Raw genomic sequence first — 16,193 nt, 5'->3', positions numbered from 1 at the left:
TGATCTCCATCTGAACATAGACAAAGGCCATGCCATCTTATTGTTCCTCCTGGATCTATCTGCAGCCTTTAAAACAGTAGACCGTGCCATCCTGTTGAGATATTTAGAGACAGAAGTGGGCATCAAAGGATGTACCTTGGATTGGTTTAAATTGTTTCTCATGGAATGGACTCAAAGAATTGCTGTTGGGAGCTATCTTGCATGGTTCCGCAGGGCACAATCTTATCTCCCTTGTTATTCAACCGCTACATAAAGCTTTTCGGAGAACTCATTCACATCTATGGAGTTGGATGTAATCAATATGCAGATGACACCCAACTCTACATCTCACTATCTAGGTCCCCCGCAAGATTCAGTAGCAACCTGATTGCTGTGGTGAAATGGCTGAAAACAAACAGACTGAAATTGAACCCAGACAAGACGAAAGTGATGCTTGTTGGGAAGGCAGAGATCCTGAAGGACATTGTACTCTCCTCTTTCAACGGAGTTCACCTGACCCTTGCAGACTCGGTTAAGAGCCTAGGGGTTATACTGGATCCAGTGCTATTACTAGAAAAACAAGGCAACCGCAAAAAATGCTTTCTACAACCTCTCCCTAGCCTAGAAAATGGCTTCTTACCTTGACATGGCCAACCTGATCACCTGGATCCATGCTATGGTAACATCAAAACTTGACTATTGTAACGCACTATACATAGGTCTTCCATCTAAATTAATTAGGAGACTTCAATTAATGCAAAACACTGCAGCGCAACAGTTATCAGGAGCAAGAAGGGACATGAACGTCACTCCCATCCTGCAGTCACTCCATTGGCTACCTATCAGTTACTGTGCTCAGTTCAAGGTGTTGGTTATCACTTACAAAGCTCTTCATGCCCTTGGTCCAGCATACCTACGGGACCACCTCCCACCCTATGCTCTTCCATGGCAGCTTTGCTCTTCCGAACAGGGTCTCCTGCAGGTGCCACCAGCACACTGGGAAAATCAACAGCAGCCTGTACACAGGCTTTATCTGTGGTGGCCCCTACCCTGTGGAACAGCCTGCCTGAGGAGGTCAGGAGATCCCAGACTCTCCTGGTTTTCCTCAAAAGATGCAAAACTGAATTATTCAAAAAGGCTTTTTCCTCAGATAGGAGGGATGTATTGTGTGGAGGGGGTCTCAGATGCTTTGCTAATGAGTTAGGAACCACAGACTTCACCACTATGTTGTATTGGATTCCTGCTAATGTCCTTGTGAACTTGTATCTATTTACCCCATTGTTCATGGAAATGTTCCTGATATTGACTGTACTAATCTCAGACCCCTTGAGTCTCAGTGACAAAGGTGGACTACAAATGACATTAAATAAATACACACTTTGTAAACTGCTCTGATTGTGGCATAAAGTTGTCCTGAAGGGTGGTATATAAATCAAATGTTGTTGTTGTTGTTACTATTATTACAATCTAAAACTCAAATTAAGCTGGTGACCAAGCTGCTGTAACACTACAATACTTTATAGCTAGCTCTAAAAGCCACCATAGGCTCTGATGTCTTTCTATTGAGATGACCAGAAAGAATAACTCATAAGAGGGAATTTGTACCTGGCAAACAGCAAGTTTTCTTTCAGGTTACTTTGTTCTTTTCCCGAGTTTTTGTTCTCTAAAAGGTGCATGCCTGATTTCCAGGAAGCAACACTAAACACTGCTTTTGTTTTGTAAAGAAAATGTATTGTATTTGCTCCTTGGCCTATAACATCTCACACAGAGGAATGCATGCAGAACAGAGATGTACACATGATCTATCAAGCCCGTATGGTGTGGAAATGTAATAAGAATGGTTAAACCACCATGTTGCTCATAGACTCCATTCCTGAACACTTTTACATGGCAGTAATGGAACTTATTTTCAGATCAATGATCAAGTGGTAAAGATACATGTTATCAACCGATCCAATGATATGAGGAATTAATACTGTGACCCACTTCAAAGGCAGTATTCCAGGAAGGATTACATGAGTGACGGTGAACATACTAGACTGAATGTTATTATATTAAGCTCAATGTTCCAGTACAAATGAAAGACCTTGGGAACCGGCCTGAAGAGATTAAACATCAGCAATAGCAAAGCAACAACAAGATAAACCCAGTAATTTTTTTCTCTAGAAATGTCAACACTTACCAGGCCCCCTTCCTGTGAGTGGTGATGGAGTCAGCTCCACAAAGGGAAGGGCTGGGTTCATCTAAAAAATAAGGGAGGAAGAGAAGTAACATAGCATGCTTGACTATGCAGAATACTGGGGTTTCCAGTGTAATTTACAATCATGTAATTTTATAGCCATAAAGCCTTCCATGCAGATAAATCAACCCAGTTTATGTGTGTTCCTGGGGGTGATTTTGGATTAACATGGGATTTCTAACCCACACTCTTTAATCCTGAGCACCAACAATTTGATATATAATAATTCCTGCAGTTAAGCAGTTTAAAATAAAAAGAGATACATTTGAAATGCAGCATGTTCAAGAATCTTTCTTATAAGAAGTCAATCTGATTATGCTAGGCCACTCATTCCATCAAAAGAGGAACTTGTTTTCTGTGTGAATTCAGAGAGAACATCATGGGTGACCACTATAATTACAGTGATCATCTACACTCTAGAAGAAGAGCTGTTTTGTCCAGTTATGGCTTAGATGTCTGTTTCATATATCTATAAATGTTTCTTCCCTACCTACATACTTAAATTCTAACTAGGACAAGTGCAGTCTAAAATTTCCACAATCGTAAATCATCTGTACATGGAAAGGGGGGAGGGAGACCGAAATCTCAAAACTTTTGTTTTGAGAGAACTTGGACTACTCCTTAGTTTAATATCTAATTCAATAGATTTTCATCATGCTTAGGGGGACAGTAAACATTTGTGACACTGAATTTTTTATTTTAATGCAAATTTAGAACAGTTTCAGAAGCAGGGAATTCCTTTTAAGAAGCAAGTTTTCACTCTTTCCTCACAAAACTCTTTTCTCCATGACTAATATTCTCTTTTCCTTACCAATTAAATTTACTAACATCCGTTAATCATATCTAAATCAACTCTTCTTACTGCAGTCCAGGCAATTTCCCCCTCTCAAACTCTTCAGTCTATTCCCCCGCCCCCCCTAGAATAAGTTAATCACATATTACTAAACCAGACAATTATTTTCCTTGGTGCAAATACGGATTTGGGGGAGTTGTATCAGCCCTGTTTATGGCATATGATGCAGGCAGATTATGCTAGAAGCCAAACTGTAGACCTCCTAACTAGTGTCTTGAACTATAGCCACTGTTGACATTTTCAAGTCACAGCTTTTTTCTATCTTGGCACAAATGGCCAGTTATGGTGGTTGTCAACACTCCCATTAAATTCTTTATTCTGTTAGAATACACTAGTAGTTCAAAGATCAAATTCTGTGCCAAAGTATATTTTCATTTTTGTTATACAAAGTTCTAAAAACAAATTGTATGTAACATGCTTTATTAATATCAACCAAAATGACACAAAACAGGGTGCGTAATTTTGAGAACTCTAGAACCCTTATTTAGACCAGATGTTTAAAAAGAGGCACAGTTTCAGGCCACAATCTTGAGGCCATTAGTCTGTTCCTGTTTGGAGAATCATGGGCTGTTTCTATATTGGTTATCTGCCCCTGGTTCAATGCTGATGGGAAGGAGGGTATTTCCTGCTTCCCCACAGCATTGTAGTGTATTTGCATACCTCCAGGGGCTTCCCTAACTCTTCCTTTGCCTGATTTGCTGTAAAGTTTTGGAAAGATTGCAGCGAAGGCTGTGTGGCTTCCATGTTGGTGAGAAATTTCAGAAACTTTTCCTGCCCCTGTCCCTGCAGTGGCCATTTTCTCCCCCTTCCCCCACATACCACCAGAGACGGGCTTTTATTTTGTTTTAATCATAAGTTGAATATTGTTACAGCAATCCATCAATCAAGTTCTCTCAATTCCCAGCTTTCATTTCTTAAAGTAGAAAAGAGCAACAGTCCAGCAGCACCTATAAGACTAACACTTAATAGAATTTATGGTAGGGCATAAGTTTTCATGAGTCACAGCTCACTTCTTCAGATACAGCTAGAATGTGAGTCCATCTATCCTTGTATCTTAGAGAGCTGAGTGATTGCGAAAACGGAATGATAATAGCTGGTGAATGACAGTAGCAGGTGTGATAGGATAGGATGGAGTATGCAGAGGGGTAGTGGGTGTGAAGAAATCAGCATTGGTAATGAGACCGGAAACTTAGATCTCGATTCAATCCAGGCGGATGCATTGTCTTGAGCTTTGTTATCAGTTGCAATTCAGCAGTCTCTCTTTCTAATCTCCCTTTGAAATTCCTCTGCAAGATAACTGCTACTTTTAGGTCAGCAGTTTTTTTAAAAGGTGTCACAACTCCCTTCCTATCATGTAATTAGATTTTGTGCCTTAAACCCTCTTGTTCTTACACCCTCTGGGTAGATAATGCTGCCACAAGGAATTAAATTCCAAACTAGTTAATTTAATTTTTCCATGTTAGGCTCCTTCATGGTACTATGTGGCCCTGAGGATAAGAATGGAATATATAGAAATCATATATACTCTGGGGTGAACAAAAAAAACAAAATAAACTTTGATTATTACATGAAGCATATTGGTTTCACACTATTTCTTAAGCTTGATGGTTTTGAAGATAGTTATCTGTTCTTAAAGTTTCTTTACATAAGCTCAGTCACAATCTTTAAGAGAATAAACTTTGATTCATTCAGGCCTTTCCACACAGCTTGCCTGATTTTGATAGATTAATCTCTCACTCAGGTATAAACAGACTTTCTCTCTCAGGTGCACACACAGTTTGCCAGACTTAGACAGAATGAATTTTTTTTTCTAAGAAACACACAGTTCTGGCTTCATATAGATTGCCTGATTGAACTAGAATGAGAATCCTTTCAGGCTTCCACACAGGTTGCCTGCTTTGCCCAGACTGAATATTTTCTCTCAGAACAGTTAACTCCACCCCTAGAGTGCTGCTACTATCCAATCAGATTTCACTCTACTCACGTCTCAATTCTGCCTATACTCTCAGTCATCAACCAATCATCTTACTCACCCACCCCTCTCTTTCACCCCCCTTCTTCTTCTGTAACACACCAAGCATTTAAAGAAACACACACAAAATCATTACCGTCTCTAGCCCCCTTATAGTGGAGATATAAGGGGAAAGGCATATCTCTGCAACAAAAAGGGGTTACAGGCAATTTTTAAAAATGAAAGCTGGGAATTTAGAGAACCTGGTTGCTGTTATAACAGCATCAGGGCCAGATCTAGGGTTGCCGGTGCCCAGGGCAACCCTAGTCCGACCGCACGTGCACGTGCGCAGCACATGCATGTGCTCACGGTGCTACATGATGACGACATTTCGGTGACATCATCACGCAGGGCAGAGCGGCGAGGCAGCATGTGGGGCTGGGAAGCCACCCGCACCATTCGCCTCCGTGCAGGCGAATGGCGCAGGCGGCCTCGCAGCCCCCCACGCTGCCTTTCGCCTGCCCTGCAGGACAGGGGGCGGCCGGCTTGCTGCACATGCCCTGTCCTGCAGGGCAGGAAAAAGGCAGCACGGGGGGCTGCGAGGCCGCCCGCGCCATTCACCTGCCCAGCAGGAAAGGGGGCGCCCGACCGCCCCCTGTCCTGCAAGGCAGGTGAATGGCTCGGACAGCCGCACTGCCATTTGCCTGCCCTGCAGGACAAGGGGTGCGTGGCAAGCCTGTGCCCCCTGTCCTGCGGGGCAGGCGAAAGGCAGTGCAGGAGGCTGCCCACGCTGCCGCCCGCACGCTCCTGGCAGCTGACAGCTACTCCCAGCACCCCCTCTCTGGTGGCGCCGGGGCAGACTACCTCCCCTGCCCCCCTCGATCCAGCCCTGAACAGCATAATGACATTCAAATGCTGATCATATAAAAGACGCTGGTGACACAGGAGTGGGGATAGAGTGGCTGCTGTTGGGAAACTGGGGTAGCAAAAAAATTGGGAAAACCTGCCATTGCAACTGTATTCACAGTTGCAGCAGTAATGGAGAAGCTACACAAAACTTATCCCCATGTAGAAAAAAAACCATACAGTCTTCAGAGGAATTGAAGCACTGGCTAGAGATGGTATCTCAGGCATCCTTGGCCTTGCGACCATCTTCTTGCCTCCAGAATTTTTCATCAGGCTGTATGTTAAAAGAGTTCTGGAGCACCTGAAAGCTTGCATACTGTTTTATATAATTTTGGGTAGGTCATAACAAAGGTTATTACACAGATTTTTGGTTTTGGATTTTTCTGTGGACCAACGAGGCTACTTAGAAATTTGATCTACAATATTCTGAGTAACGCAGCAAACTATGATCCTTAAATGGTAGCCTTTATGTTGCTAGAACCTAAAGACAGTAAGATGTTTTAAGTACAGGCATTATGTTGTCTTCTAGTTTGTTAAAAGCACCTTTAATCCAGAGAAGAACAATGTAAACTGCTTTGGGTCCCCATTAGGGAGAAATGCAGGATACATATGAAGTAAATAGATAAATTATAAAGAAAAAGCCAAACCTGGTACATAAGTGGCAGACACATCAATATTCTTACTGTAATCAGTAGTTCCTGATCAGAACTGACCAGTATCTTGGTATTTTTCCAAATGAAACTACAAGGACATTGGAAAGAATACAAAGCCCGTATTAAGTACCCCATGCATTGCATGGATAATGAGAGAGGAGATAGCATAGAATCAGAGAGTATGAAGGGCTGCATACTAACTCAGTAGAGGATTTGCTGAGCAGCATCTGTAATTCAGAGAATGCAGGCAGGAGGAAAGGGAGGTGGCAAGCTTGCTGTCATACATTGTTACAGATGAAAGATCTTATAATATGCAGCTTTAAACGGAGCTACAGCGAGAGAGGAAATGACAAAGCATCAGGGATGGCAGAGGCAACCTAATGATACTGGAGAGCACAGAAAACAGTCCATGCAGTGTAGTGGTCACAGTGACAACTAGGTAATGAAGGTTGGTGGATGATGTTGGGCCTGTAGTTCTCTCTCTGTCTAACCTACCACACAGGGTTGTGGTGAGGATAAAATAGAAAAGCATAACAATGTATACCTCCCATATTTCTTTGGAGGACAGGAGGGATACAAAAGTATTAAACTAATAAGAACGATCAGGAGTTCAAAGGATCTTTCACTTCGAAGAGTAAGAATTGAAAAAGAGCTTGAATTTGCACATTTCACTTTGTGGCTGTCATCTGTATGTTCCTATACCTGAATTCCTTCACCTACTGGAAATGTAAATTCTCTGCCGTCCCTGACATTGCCAGTATGTCACACAATAAAGATAAAATTGAATAAAATAAACATCTGAATACAGATTTTAAACTAGCTGTATGCAAGATTTAATATTTAATGCAATTCCCCCCCTTTCCAAAAAGTTTGTGTTTCCGTGTGTTAGTCGTTCTCTATTCATGACAAACAAAAAGAAAAAAAAGTTCAGTCATTATACAACAATTTTATACCAAGACATGGAAGTACTCCAGACTTTTGTTGCAAGGATGATGAAAATTCAGGCCGATGGGGTAACAATGCTGGATTTTTAAAGAAAGCACCTCAAGGCCAAGTATTCTTTGCCTTTTTAAAAGTATTTTTCAAGACAGCAAAAAAAATAATAATCCGAAATTGATCCCCTGGTGACAAACAGCAGGATCCCATTTGTTCAGGGAAACAGATACCAAGTAGGCTAGTTTCAAAAGCAGGGAAGGTAGAGGTGAATTACAACCTTTATAAAGGATAGACAAAAAAAGTAAATTTTAGTGGCTTTAAATTATCGAGATGCTCAGGGGAGATGTGCATGATCAAGGGGAAAAGGCAGAAGTATAGATATGGAGAAAAGGACAGAGGCAGAGGTAGATCTTAGGAATTCCTTTGTTCACAGGCGCTTCAATATGCTCTATTTTTAGAAACCATCTCCTTTGGAGGAAAAACAGAGTAATTTATCTTCCTTCTGACGAGCATGAAACTGTACTCTGTGCAGAAAGACCTCATTTCTTGAAAATAGCAAGAGATGGAGGAATTGAATGTCTTGATGTTAGCAAGCCAAATTTTACTCGCTATAGTAATCCAACATAAACTCTGCTTCTGAATATTAAGGGGGATGTGCATTTTTAGAAAAAAACAGGGATGCCAGGTTTTCCTCTCAACCAAAACTGCAGGATCAGACATACTATTTATATGTAACTGACAATACATCTCCAAGTTCTATTCAGGAGAATCAGAGGCTTTGTCCAAAAAAAGCAAAAGTTAAAACAATCTAGTTCTAGAGTAATGCAAAAGCACAATATATCCAACACCTAGGTTTCATTTAGTATTCATTAAGAAGCTACGCAAATCGCCTACAGCACTCTTGCATAATATTTTTCAGTGCTTAACAAACTGCTGATTTCTCACACAGTAATTCAGCATACAACCATACCCTGATCAGTCTCGAGCCACTCACGAAATCAATCTAATACAGAGATTCCCAATGTGGCGCTCATGGGCACCATGGTGCTCTCTGATCGATTTCCCAGAGCCTACCAAGTTTTTTCTAAAAAGTGGGCAGTACTAGGTGGGGTTCCTGCCAAGCATGGCTTCTGATTGGGCACTGGAGATCTGATGGGCTATGCAGATTAAAATAACATTGTTCTGGCAGTATTTTATTCCCATCACTTTCTGTCTGTTTATAAAAATTACTGTTCTTTTGAACGTGGTCTTTCTCTGTGTGAGCTCTGTCTCCTGCAGCAGCCATTTTGTGGCTAGCCCCACCTCTTGTGGCAGCCATTTTGTGGTTGCTCCCACTACCCTTTGTCAGAATTCCAAAGGTGCCCATAGGCCTAACAAGGTTAGGGACTCTGATCTAATATATAGCTGTGGCTATTTGGAAAAAAAAACCCTGCTGTAATAACCAAAATACTTTCAGGAACTACAATATATCCCAATATTAGGTGTACCATCTTCCTCAAACCAAGAACTCACTTTACTTTGTACTTTATCCATCCATCTCATACTATACCAACTTATTTTCATCTAGTTGCAGTGCAAATCAGTTCTCATTCTACCTCTTCACTATGCTGCTGAAAGTTGTCATGATCTTGCATGATTAGTAATACAAGGTTGGCTTGAATTGCTTTAACTTCATCAAAACTATACTTCACAGTCTTGGATTGTGATGAGATTTAAACACATACAGACATACCATGGAATAGGGGCTTGCAGCTTTTTTAGTACTCTCTTTTAGATTTGCCATCTAGGAGCTGCAGGGATGATGGCGAGTGGGCCACATTAAGCCTTGGGTCAAGAAGATACTAGACAGAGAGGGAAAAGCTTCCCCATACTTAAAGTTGCAGATTCATTTCAACATTGTGGCAAATTTAACAGGATTACGATACCAAAGACAACTTCAAAAAAACTCACTGCTCCCATGTCTGCAGCACGCTACATGTTTGTTATTGCTTTCCACAGTTGTTCAAACTAAGTTCTGAAGTAATTCTGATGTAATATTTAGCAAGGGATATTGAGAGATATACTGTGATTCTTTTACAAGATTATGTGCTCCAGTAACTGAGAAAAATGGTTGATTTTTAAAAAAAATTATTTAGAAAAAGAAATAAGAAAATAGCAAAATCAATCAAAAATTATTGATTTTTTATAAAATCAAAAGCAGCTGAGCAGGAATGAGATCCTGGCCTACATTCCAACCACTACACTATGTAGTTCCAAATTTAAGATACAAGTGGAGGACCCACAAGGACTTATAGGGGACATCATGTTTTCCTCTCCCTCACTATTTTCCCACCCACCACTCAACCTATCTTTATCTTGCCTCCCCCGCCATCCTGAGCTTTGCCTCCTTCCCTACCTCTGGCAGCCTTTCCCTGGGAAAAGTCTCACCCAGCTCCATGTTGCCAACTGCCAGGCTGGACCAAGTTGCATAGGAGGGAACCAACCTGCAAAGACTTGTGGGGGCATCTCACTTTCCCCTGAATCCCCCTCCATACACTATTTAGGGTTTGCCAACTCCAAGTTGGAAAACTCCTGAAGACTTGAGGGTGAAGCCTGGGGAAGGGGGGGGGTTGGGGAGAGTGGGATCTCAGTATGATATAATGGCATAAAGTTCGGTATAATCGTATAATAGCCCTCCAAAGTGGCCATTTTTTTTCGCCAGGGGAACTGATCTCTGTAGTCTGGAGATGAATTGTAATTCCAGGACATTTCTAGGCCTCATCTATAGGTTGGCAACAGTAATACTATTTCCTTTTCTTCTCCTTCTGGCAACCAGCAAAACCTTACCTTTCCCTACTTTCATCTCTCCTTCCTTTCCACCTAATAAACCCATCCTATGCTTTATTCATCCCCCAATCTTTAGCTATATTCATTATTTATTTTATTTATAATCCACCTTTCTCCACAATGGGGACCAAAAAGCAGCTTATATCATTCTCTTCCATTTTATCTTCACAAAGCCCCCATGAAATAGGTTAGGCTGAGAATGTATTTGGCTCAAAATCACTCAGCAAGATTCCCTGGGAGAGTAGAGATATAAAGCTGCATCTTCTAGATCTAGGGTTGCCAGGTGTCCGGTTTTCATCTCAACAGTCCGGTATTTTGTTGGACTATCTGGGGGAAATGGACATAAAATACTGGACACCTGGGGGAAGGGGAAGAGGATGAAGGGGAGGGAAAGGTGAGGTAGGGAAAGGAGCGGCAAAGCATAGAGGAAGCTGACTCACTCACTGCTGCAGAACAGATGAGAGTGGACTTGGCCTGGTGGCCAGCACCACACACAGGTCAAGCCCACAGTTCCCCTGCCTCTCAGCTCCCTGTTAAGCAGCATGCCCCTGGGAAAGTTGGGTTGGCCAGTCCATCTCCCCACTGCTGGTCCCCAGCTATATACAGCCTGGCGAAATGGGGTCTGTGCAGCCTGGCACAATGATGTCATGTCTGGAAGTACCGTGGGCACCTCCCCTGGGTCCAGTTTTTTGGGGGTGACCACCTGGCAACCCTACCTAAATCCTAATCTGAAACTCTAACCACTACATCACACCAGTTATCATATGGTGACTGCTGCTGAACAGCAACAAGTAGCCAGGCCTGAGTGACTCGTGTAAGTCAAGTGGTATCAAGTCATCTGGTGTTTGCTGCTGGCCTTGTCCTGCTGAGTCCTCCCTCAGAGGCCAAAACAGCCCTGGAAAGGGCCCTGCCACTTCCCCCTGCCTTTTACTGACATAAACCAAGGCTTTACCTGGCAATACTGTTGTGCTGTATTGCATAACAGATTATTCCAGGTGCAGCACAATCAAATACTTCACGTGGAGCAGCAAACATGGTAAATAAGAGCAGAACTACAAGTGACAAAAGGCACAGGTTGGACACTTGTCAGCTTCCCTCAAGTTTTGATGGGAAATGTAGGCAGCTTGGTGGAATGTTGGACAAGTGACAGTTGAAAAGTCCATCAGACAGCAGTTGGAGAGCCAAGCTGCAAGACTAGGATGCCTACATTTCCCATCAAAACTTGAGGGAAGCTGACAAGTGTCCAACCTGTGCCTTTTGTCACTTGTAGTTCCGCTCTCACTCTCCTTCAGTGTTGTTTCTGTGCAGGAAAATTATTTGGGGAGGGGGAAAGCATAGGGTTCCTAGGTACCTGCTGGTGGTGGGCAAACTCGTAGTACTTGACCCATTGCTTGTCACCAGCAGGCAACCTGGACAAGTGTGTGTCAGATGCACCCTCTACGGGGCCCGACGACATTATTTCCTAAAAGAATCAGCCATGTGCAAAGCACAGGGAACATTCTCATGCAAAGCACAATGACAATGTCATTGCGTTGACATTGTTAGCGTGCGCGAAGATCCTCAAGCCAGTGAGTGCCAGGTCCTCTCCATCCCTCCAGGAAGGTATGGGGACCTGGCAACCCTAGGGAAGCAGGAGCCCTTCCTTTCCCTATGGTGTCATTCCAAGCCTATTTGGGCTCTTCTTTTTAAAAGCCATGCCCTGCAGCTACTGTGTGGCTGCAGGAAACCAGAGTTGGGTCTTGGGAACTTACTCATACTGACTTCAACATTTTGCTATAAAGATTACTCCAATGCAGTGCAATCCTAAGCATGTTTACTCAGAGCCAAACTATACACTTGAGTTTTTAATTAGCTGGGTCTAGGTTCCCCAGACCCAACTCTGGTTCCCTGCAGGATCCCCTGCTACTTTCAATGTTGTTTTGAAAACATTTCAGCCTCTTCACAGCTGCAGGTTATTTAAAGCATTTTATATACATTTCAGAAATGAAACAGGAAAGCAATTCAGAATGAAGTCTTTGCCTAGTTTCCAAAACTTCTGTCACTTTCAAGTTTTCTTTTGGTGCAATTTAGGTTTACTGCTCTATGTCCTTTGAAGCTGTTGTGCATTTAAAGTTGTGACCCTTTTATATGGCATTGCCTCTGCAAACCTGAACTATCTGTGCAGATCTTATCTCCTAGTAGGGTTACCAGTCCCCCACTCGAGGCAGGGGATCCTCCGCTCCCACCTTCCACCCTCGCCACAGCTTACCTGGCCACTGAGGGAAAAAGGCAGGCGAACACACTTCTTGGGGCATGTTCCCAGGCAGTGCACCAAAATCAGGCTGCTGCAGGACATGGGAGCGTTCCCAGGGGCAGTACGATGTCTGTGCAATGACATCACCTCCCAGAAGTGACATCATCGCATAGCTCTGGAGCATGTGCACTCCCAAGCACATCAAGAATGGTGAGTGCTGGGTCTCCCACTCTCATCAGGATGGTAAGGGGACTTGGCAATCCTATCTCCAAGGTCCTAGCCACAAATTATCTGTAAGAAGCTGCTTTACTTTTACATAGGGTTGCTGAGTCCCTCTACCCCCGGGGGAGAGGTAGGAGGCCCGGCACCTACCTGTTCTGTTTCCTTCTCACACATGCTACCGGCCTGTGTGAGGACATCACTTCTGGGAAGTGACATCATTGTGCAGGCTGCTGACCACCCTGGGAGTGCTCTGGCGTTCTGCAGGGGAACCGATTCGGCCAGAATTGGGCTGCTACAGAGCGTGGAAGTGCTGCTGTGCTATACAGCAGTTGGATTCAAGCCCAATTCAGCCCAAGTTCGGCTGAATTTGAGCCCACATTGGGCTACTGCAGCACACAGGAGCACTCCTGCGCTCTGCAGTGGCCTGATTTGGGCTAAATTTGGGTGGATTTGGCCAGATTTGGACCCAAATCGGCCCATTCCGGAGCGTAGGAGCACTCCCATACGCCGCAGTGGCCTGATTCAGGTCAGATTCATCCCGAATCAGGCCTGAGTTGGGTTGCTGTGGCACACAGAAACACACCGCACCATCTGGGAGCGTGCCTGGATGACACTTCCTCTCCCCCCCCCCCGCCAGCCAGGTAAGTGGGGGCAGGGGGTGGAGGGTGGGAGTGGGGGATCCCCTGCCCTCAGCAGGGGACTGACAACCCTATTTTTACAGAGTAAGCTGGGACTTTTGCAGTGCATACCTTTCAAAGGCAGACTCTCCCTTTCCCTCCTCCTTTCCCCCCTCCACTTGCAGTTGCTGGTTTGCTCTGAGTGAAACATTTCCAGTCTGTTAGTTTTCTGTAAAGAGGTTTGGCTTTTCTTTTCTACTATTTCCCATTTTCCCTTCTCATCCTTTGCCCTCCAACTACCCCCCCTTTCTCTTTTTTAAAAGAAACTCTGATTTACAGGCTATTAGGAAACTGATTTAAATGTTGTCTGAAATCCCCATTCCTACCTGGATTCAGAGGAAAAAATGAGGTAAGATAGCTGTGTGAAAGTGCCCTATAACTCTACTGTAGGATTGCCAGTTGCCCAATTGGGGTCAAGGGATCTCCCATTCCCACCCCCCACTCACCTGGCTAAAGGGGAATGGGCCTCCAAGGGTGCACTTGTGACATCATTGTGCAGGCCCCAGGAGGGCTCCTGCGCTTTGCACTGGGCCAGTTTTGGCCCCAAATGTGCATGATGGTCTACTCAAATGTAAAGACTTAAAACATTGGAAGTGTAAAGAGACCTGGCAACCCTGCTTTAAGGGCCTATCTAGATAATCCATCAAAGCATACTTCAACTACTGATTTTAGTCTTCTTAAATTGACAGATGGAATACAAATATTTCAAACAAAGAAACATTTAGCTTTTGGGTGAACCATGTAGTCAGCTACACGGTTAACTATTCCACCTCAGTGGTAGGGTATGGAGTGGAGACAGAAATCACTGGAGCAGTGGTACTTGCAGCAGAGCATTTGAAGATGTGAGAGACTGAGGACTCTCCGTTGTATGAAGGGCTTGGCATATGGCTTTTAGATTTAGGAATTATGGCCTTTCATATCTTAAGGCCAAATTAAATATTACATGTGAGATGCGTAACACAATCTTCCAAAGAAATTTAACTCAAAAGCAGCTGCAGAAGGCTACCAGACTGAATGATGGAATGGTTGAAAGGGGCACTTATCCCACTCAAAATCTCTTAGTACTAATTGTTCCTTCTCATGGGGAGAAAAGGAGCATGGGAAAACAAATTCTGAACAGACGAAACAACCAGAGTGGGAAAAGTTAAGTAACACACATACCCTCATCTGCTATTCTCCTGATGCTAACAATCTCCCACAGCTGCTTTTCATTAAAGAAAAATGTCAGAAGATTGTTACACACTTCTCCCATATGATGTTTAGTTTGGCCATTATTGATGTTCACAGCTATGAATGAGCATAGGAGTTCACTGGTAACTTCTTTGTTTTTGCCAAAAATCTTTGTCAAAGTTTGTTCTAAGGAGGTAAGTAACCAAAAAAGTTGAAAGAAAAAGCTTTTACATACAAGCGCCAAGACCAACGCAAATAATAAACACCAAAATTGTAAATAAAATTCCAAGAATTTAAACTGTAAGACTAAAATAATATCACTTTGGTTCCATATATATATAAGTATCTTCCCCTAGTGTAGAAATTCTTAAACAACTGCACCCATACACATCGGGTTGTCTTACATGTACAGGCATCTTTAAAATGACCAGATACTGTTCCAATCATCATTATTCACATATAACCAAATCTGTTTTGGCCATGCGGCTAGGGTTACCAAGTCCTCTTACCCTCTCATGGGGCGGTGGGGGGATGCAGCTCTCACCTCTCAGACATCCTCGTGCACGCACTCCTGGTGTAGTGTGATGACATCACTTCTGGGAGTGACATAATTGCACAAGCCCTGGGAGTGCTCCCGGGCTTTTCACCAAGCTGATTTCACCAGGCTGGTCCCCAAATGGGCCAAATCAGGCTGACATAAAGCCCAGGAGCACTCCCGGGGCCTATGTAATGATGTCACTCCTGGGAGTAATGCTGTGCACCGCACCGGGAGGCCCATTCCCGTGCCTTTTCTTCCACTGATCAAGTGAGAAGTAGTGGGGGAAGGAGGCTGGGAGCAGGAGATCCCCTGCCCCCAATGGGGGACTGGCAACCCTACATCAGGCCTTCCTCAGTGGTTGTTGTACACACACCAGAGAGACTTAAAAATATGGGACCAGAGTGATAGTTCTAATTCTTGGAATTTTATTTAAGATTTTGATACTTTACGGGGTGGGGGCATTGATCTTGACACTGGTGAAAGTGTTTTTATTCAACTTTTTTGGTTACTCAGTTCTTTGGGGGATTGAAGTTTCTCCTTCCTGCCTTTTCTTTTCTTTTTTCTTTGCAAGGTGTATTCTAAAACTGGTAGCAAATCAAGAAGTGTTGTATACAGGGTAGAGAGCAAGTGTTGTTTTTCATGCTGTTGAATCAAGAAGAGCCAGTAGAAATGTGAACATTCAGGTTCAATTAAACAATGTTCTGGAAAATCTTTTCAGGATGTAACAAATTGGGCCCTGTGAAGTCCAGGAGCATGTCCGCCACCAGGCACAATAACATCATTACAGCCGGTGGGAGTGCTCCTGCTGTGCACTGGCCCCCCGGGAGGTTTTTTGCCTTCCAAGTCCATTCATCAGTCCTTTCCCCACCACTGGTCAATAGCCACCTTGCCCAATAGCTTTATATAAAGCAACATAACAAAGAATTAATACAAATTAAATTTATATAATATTTGTTTTAATTCCAAAATAGACAATGATAACATTTCAAAGATACATGAAAAGTGCACCA

At 43.4% G+C, this 16,193-nt stretch overlaps 1 protein-coding gene across 2 annotated transcripts in view; it reads right to left on the bottom strand.

Moving 5' to 3' along the window:
- LOC129328123 (protein Wiz-like) overlaps window positions 1-16,193 on the bottom strand; it is a 76,875-nt gene that overhangs the window by 30,666 nt on the left and 30,016 nt on the right. For both annotated transcript variants that reach the window (XM_054976915.1, XM_054976914.1), the window contains exon 3: window positions 2,162-2,222. In XM_054976915.1, coding sequence (XP_054832890.1) covers window positions 2,162-2,222 — 61 coding nt within the window. The remainder of the gene's footprint in view (window positions 1-2,161; window positions 2,223-16,193) is intronic.

The sequence above is a fragment of the Eublepharis macularius genome, chromosome 4 (genome assembly GCF_028583425.1).
Source record: "Eublepharis macularius isolate TG4126 chromosome 4, MPM_Emac_v1.0, whole genome shotgun sequence".
Lineage (NCBI taxonomy): Eukaryota > Metazoa > Chordata > Lepidosauria > Squamata > Eublepharidae > Eublepharis > Eublepharis macularius.
This window is presented reverse-complemented; position numbering and strand designations above follow the sequence as displayed.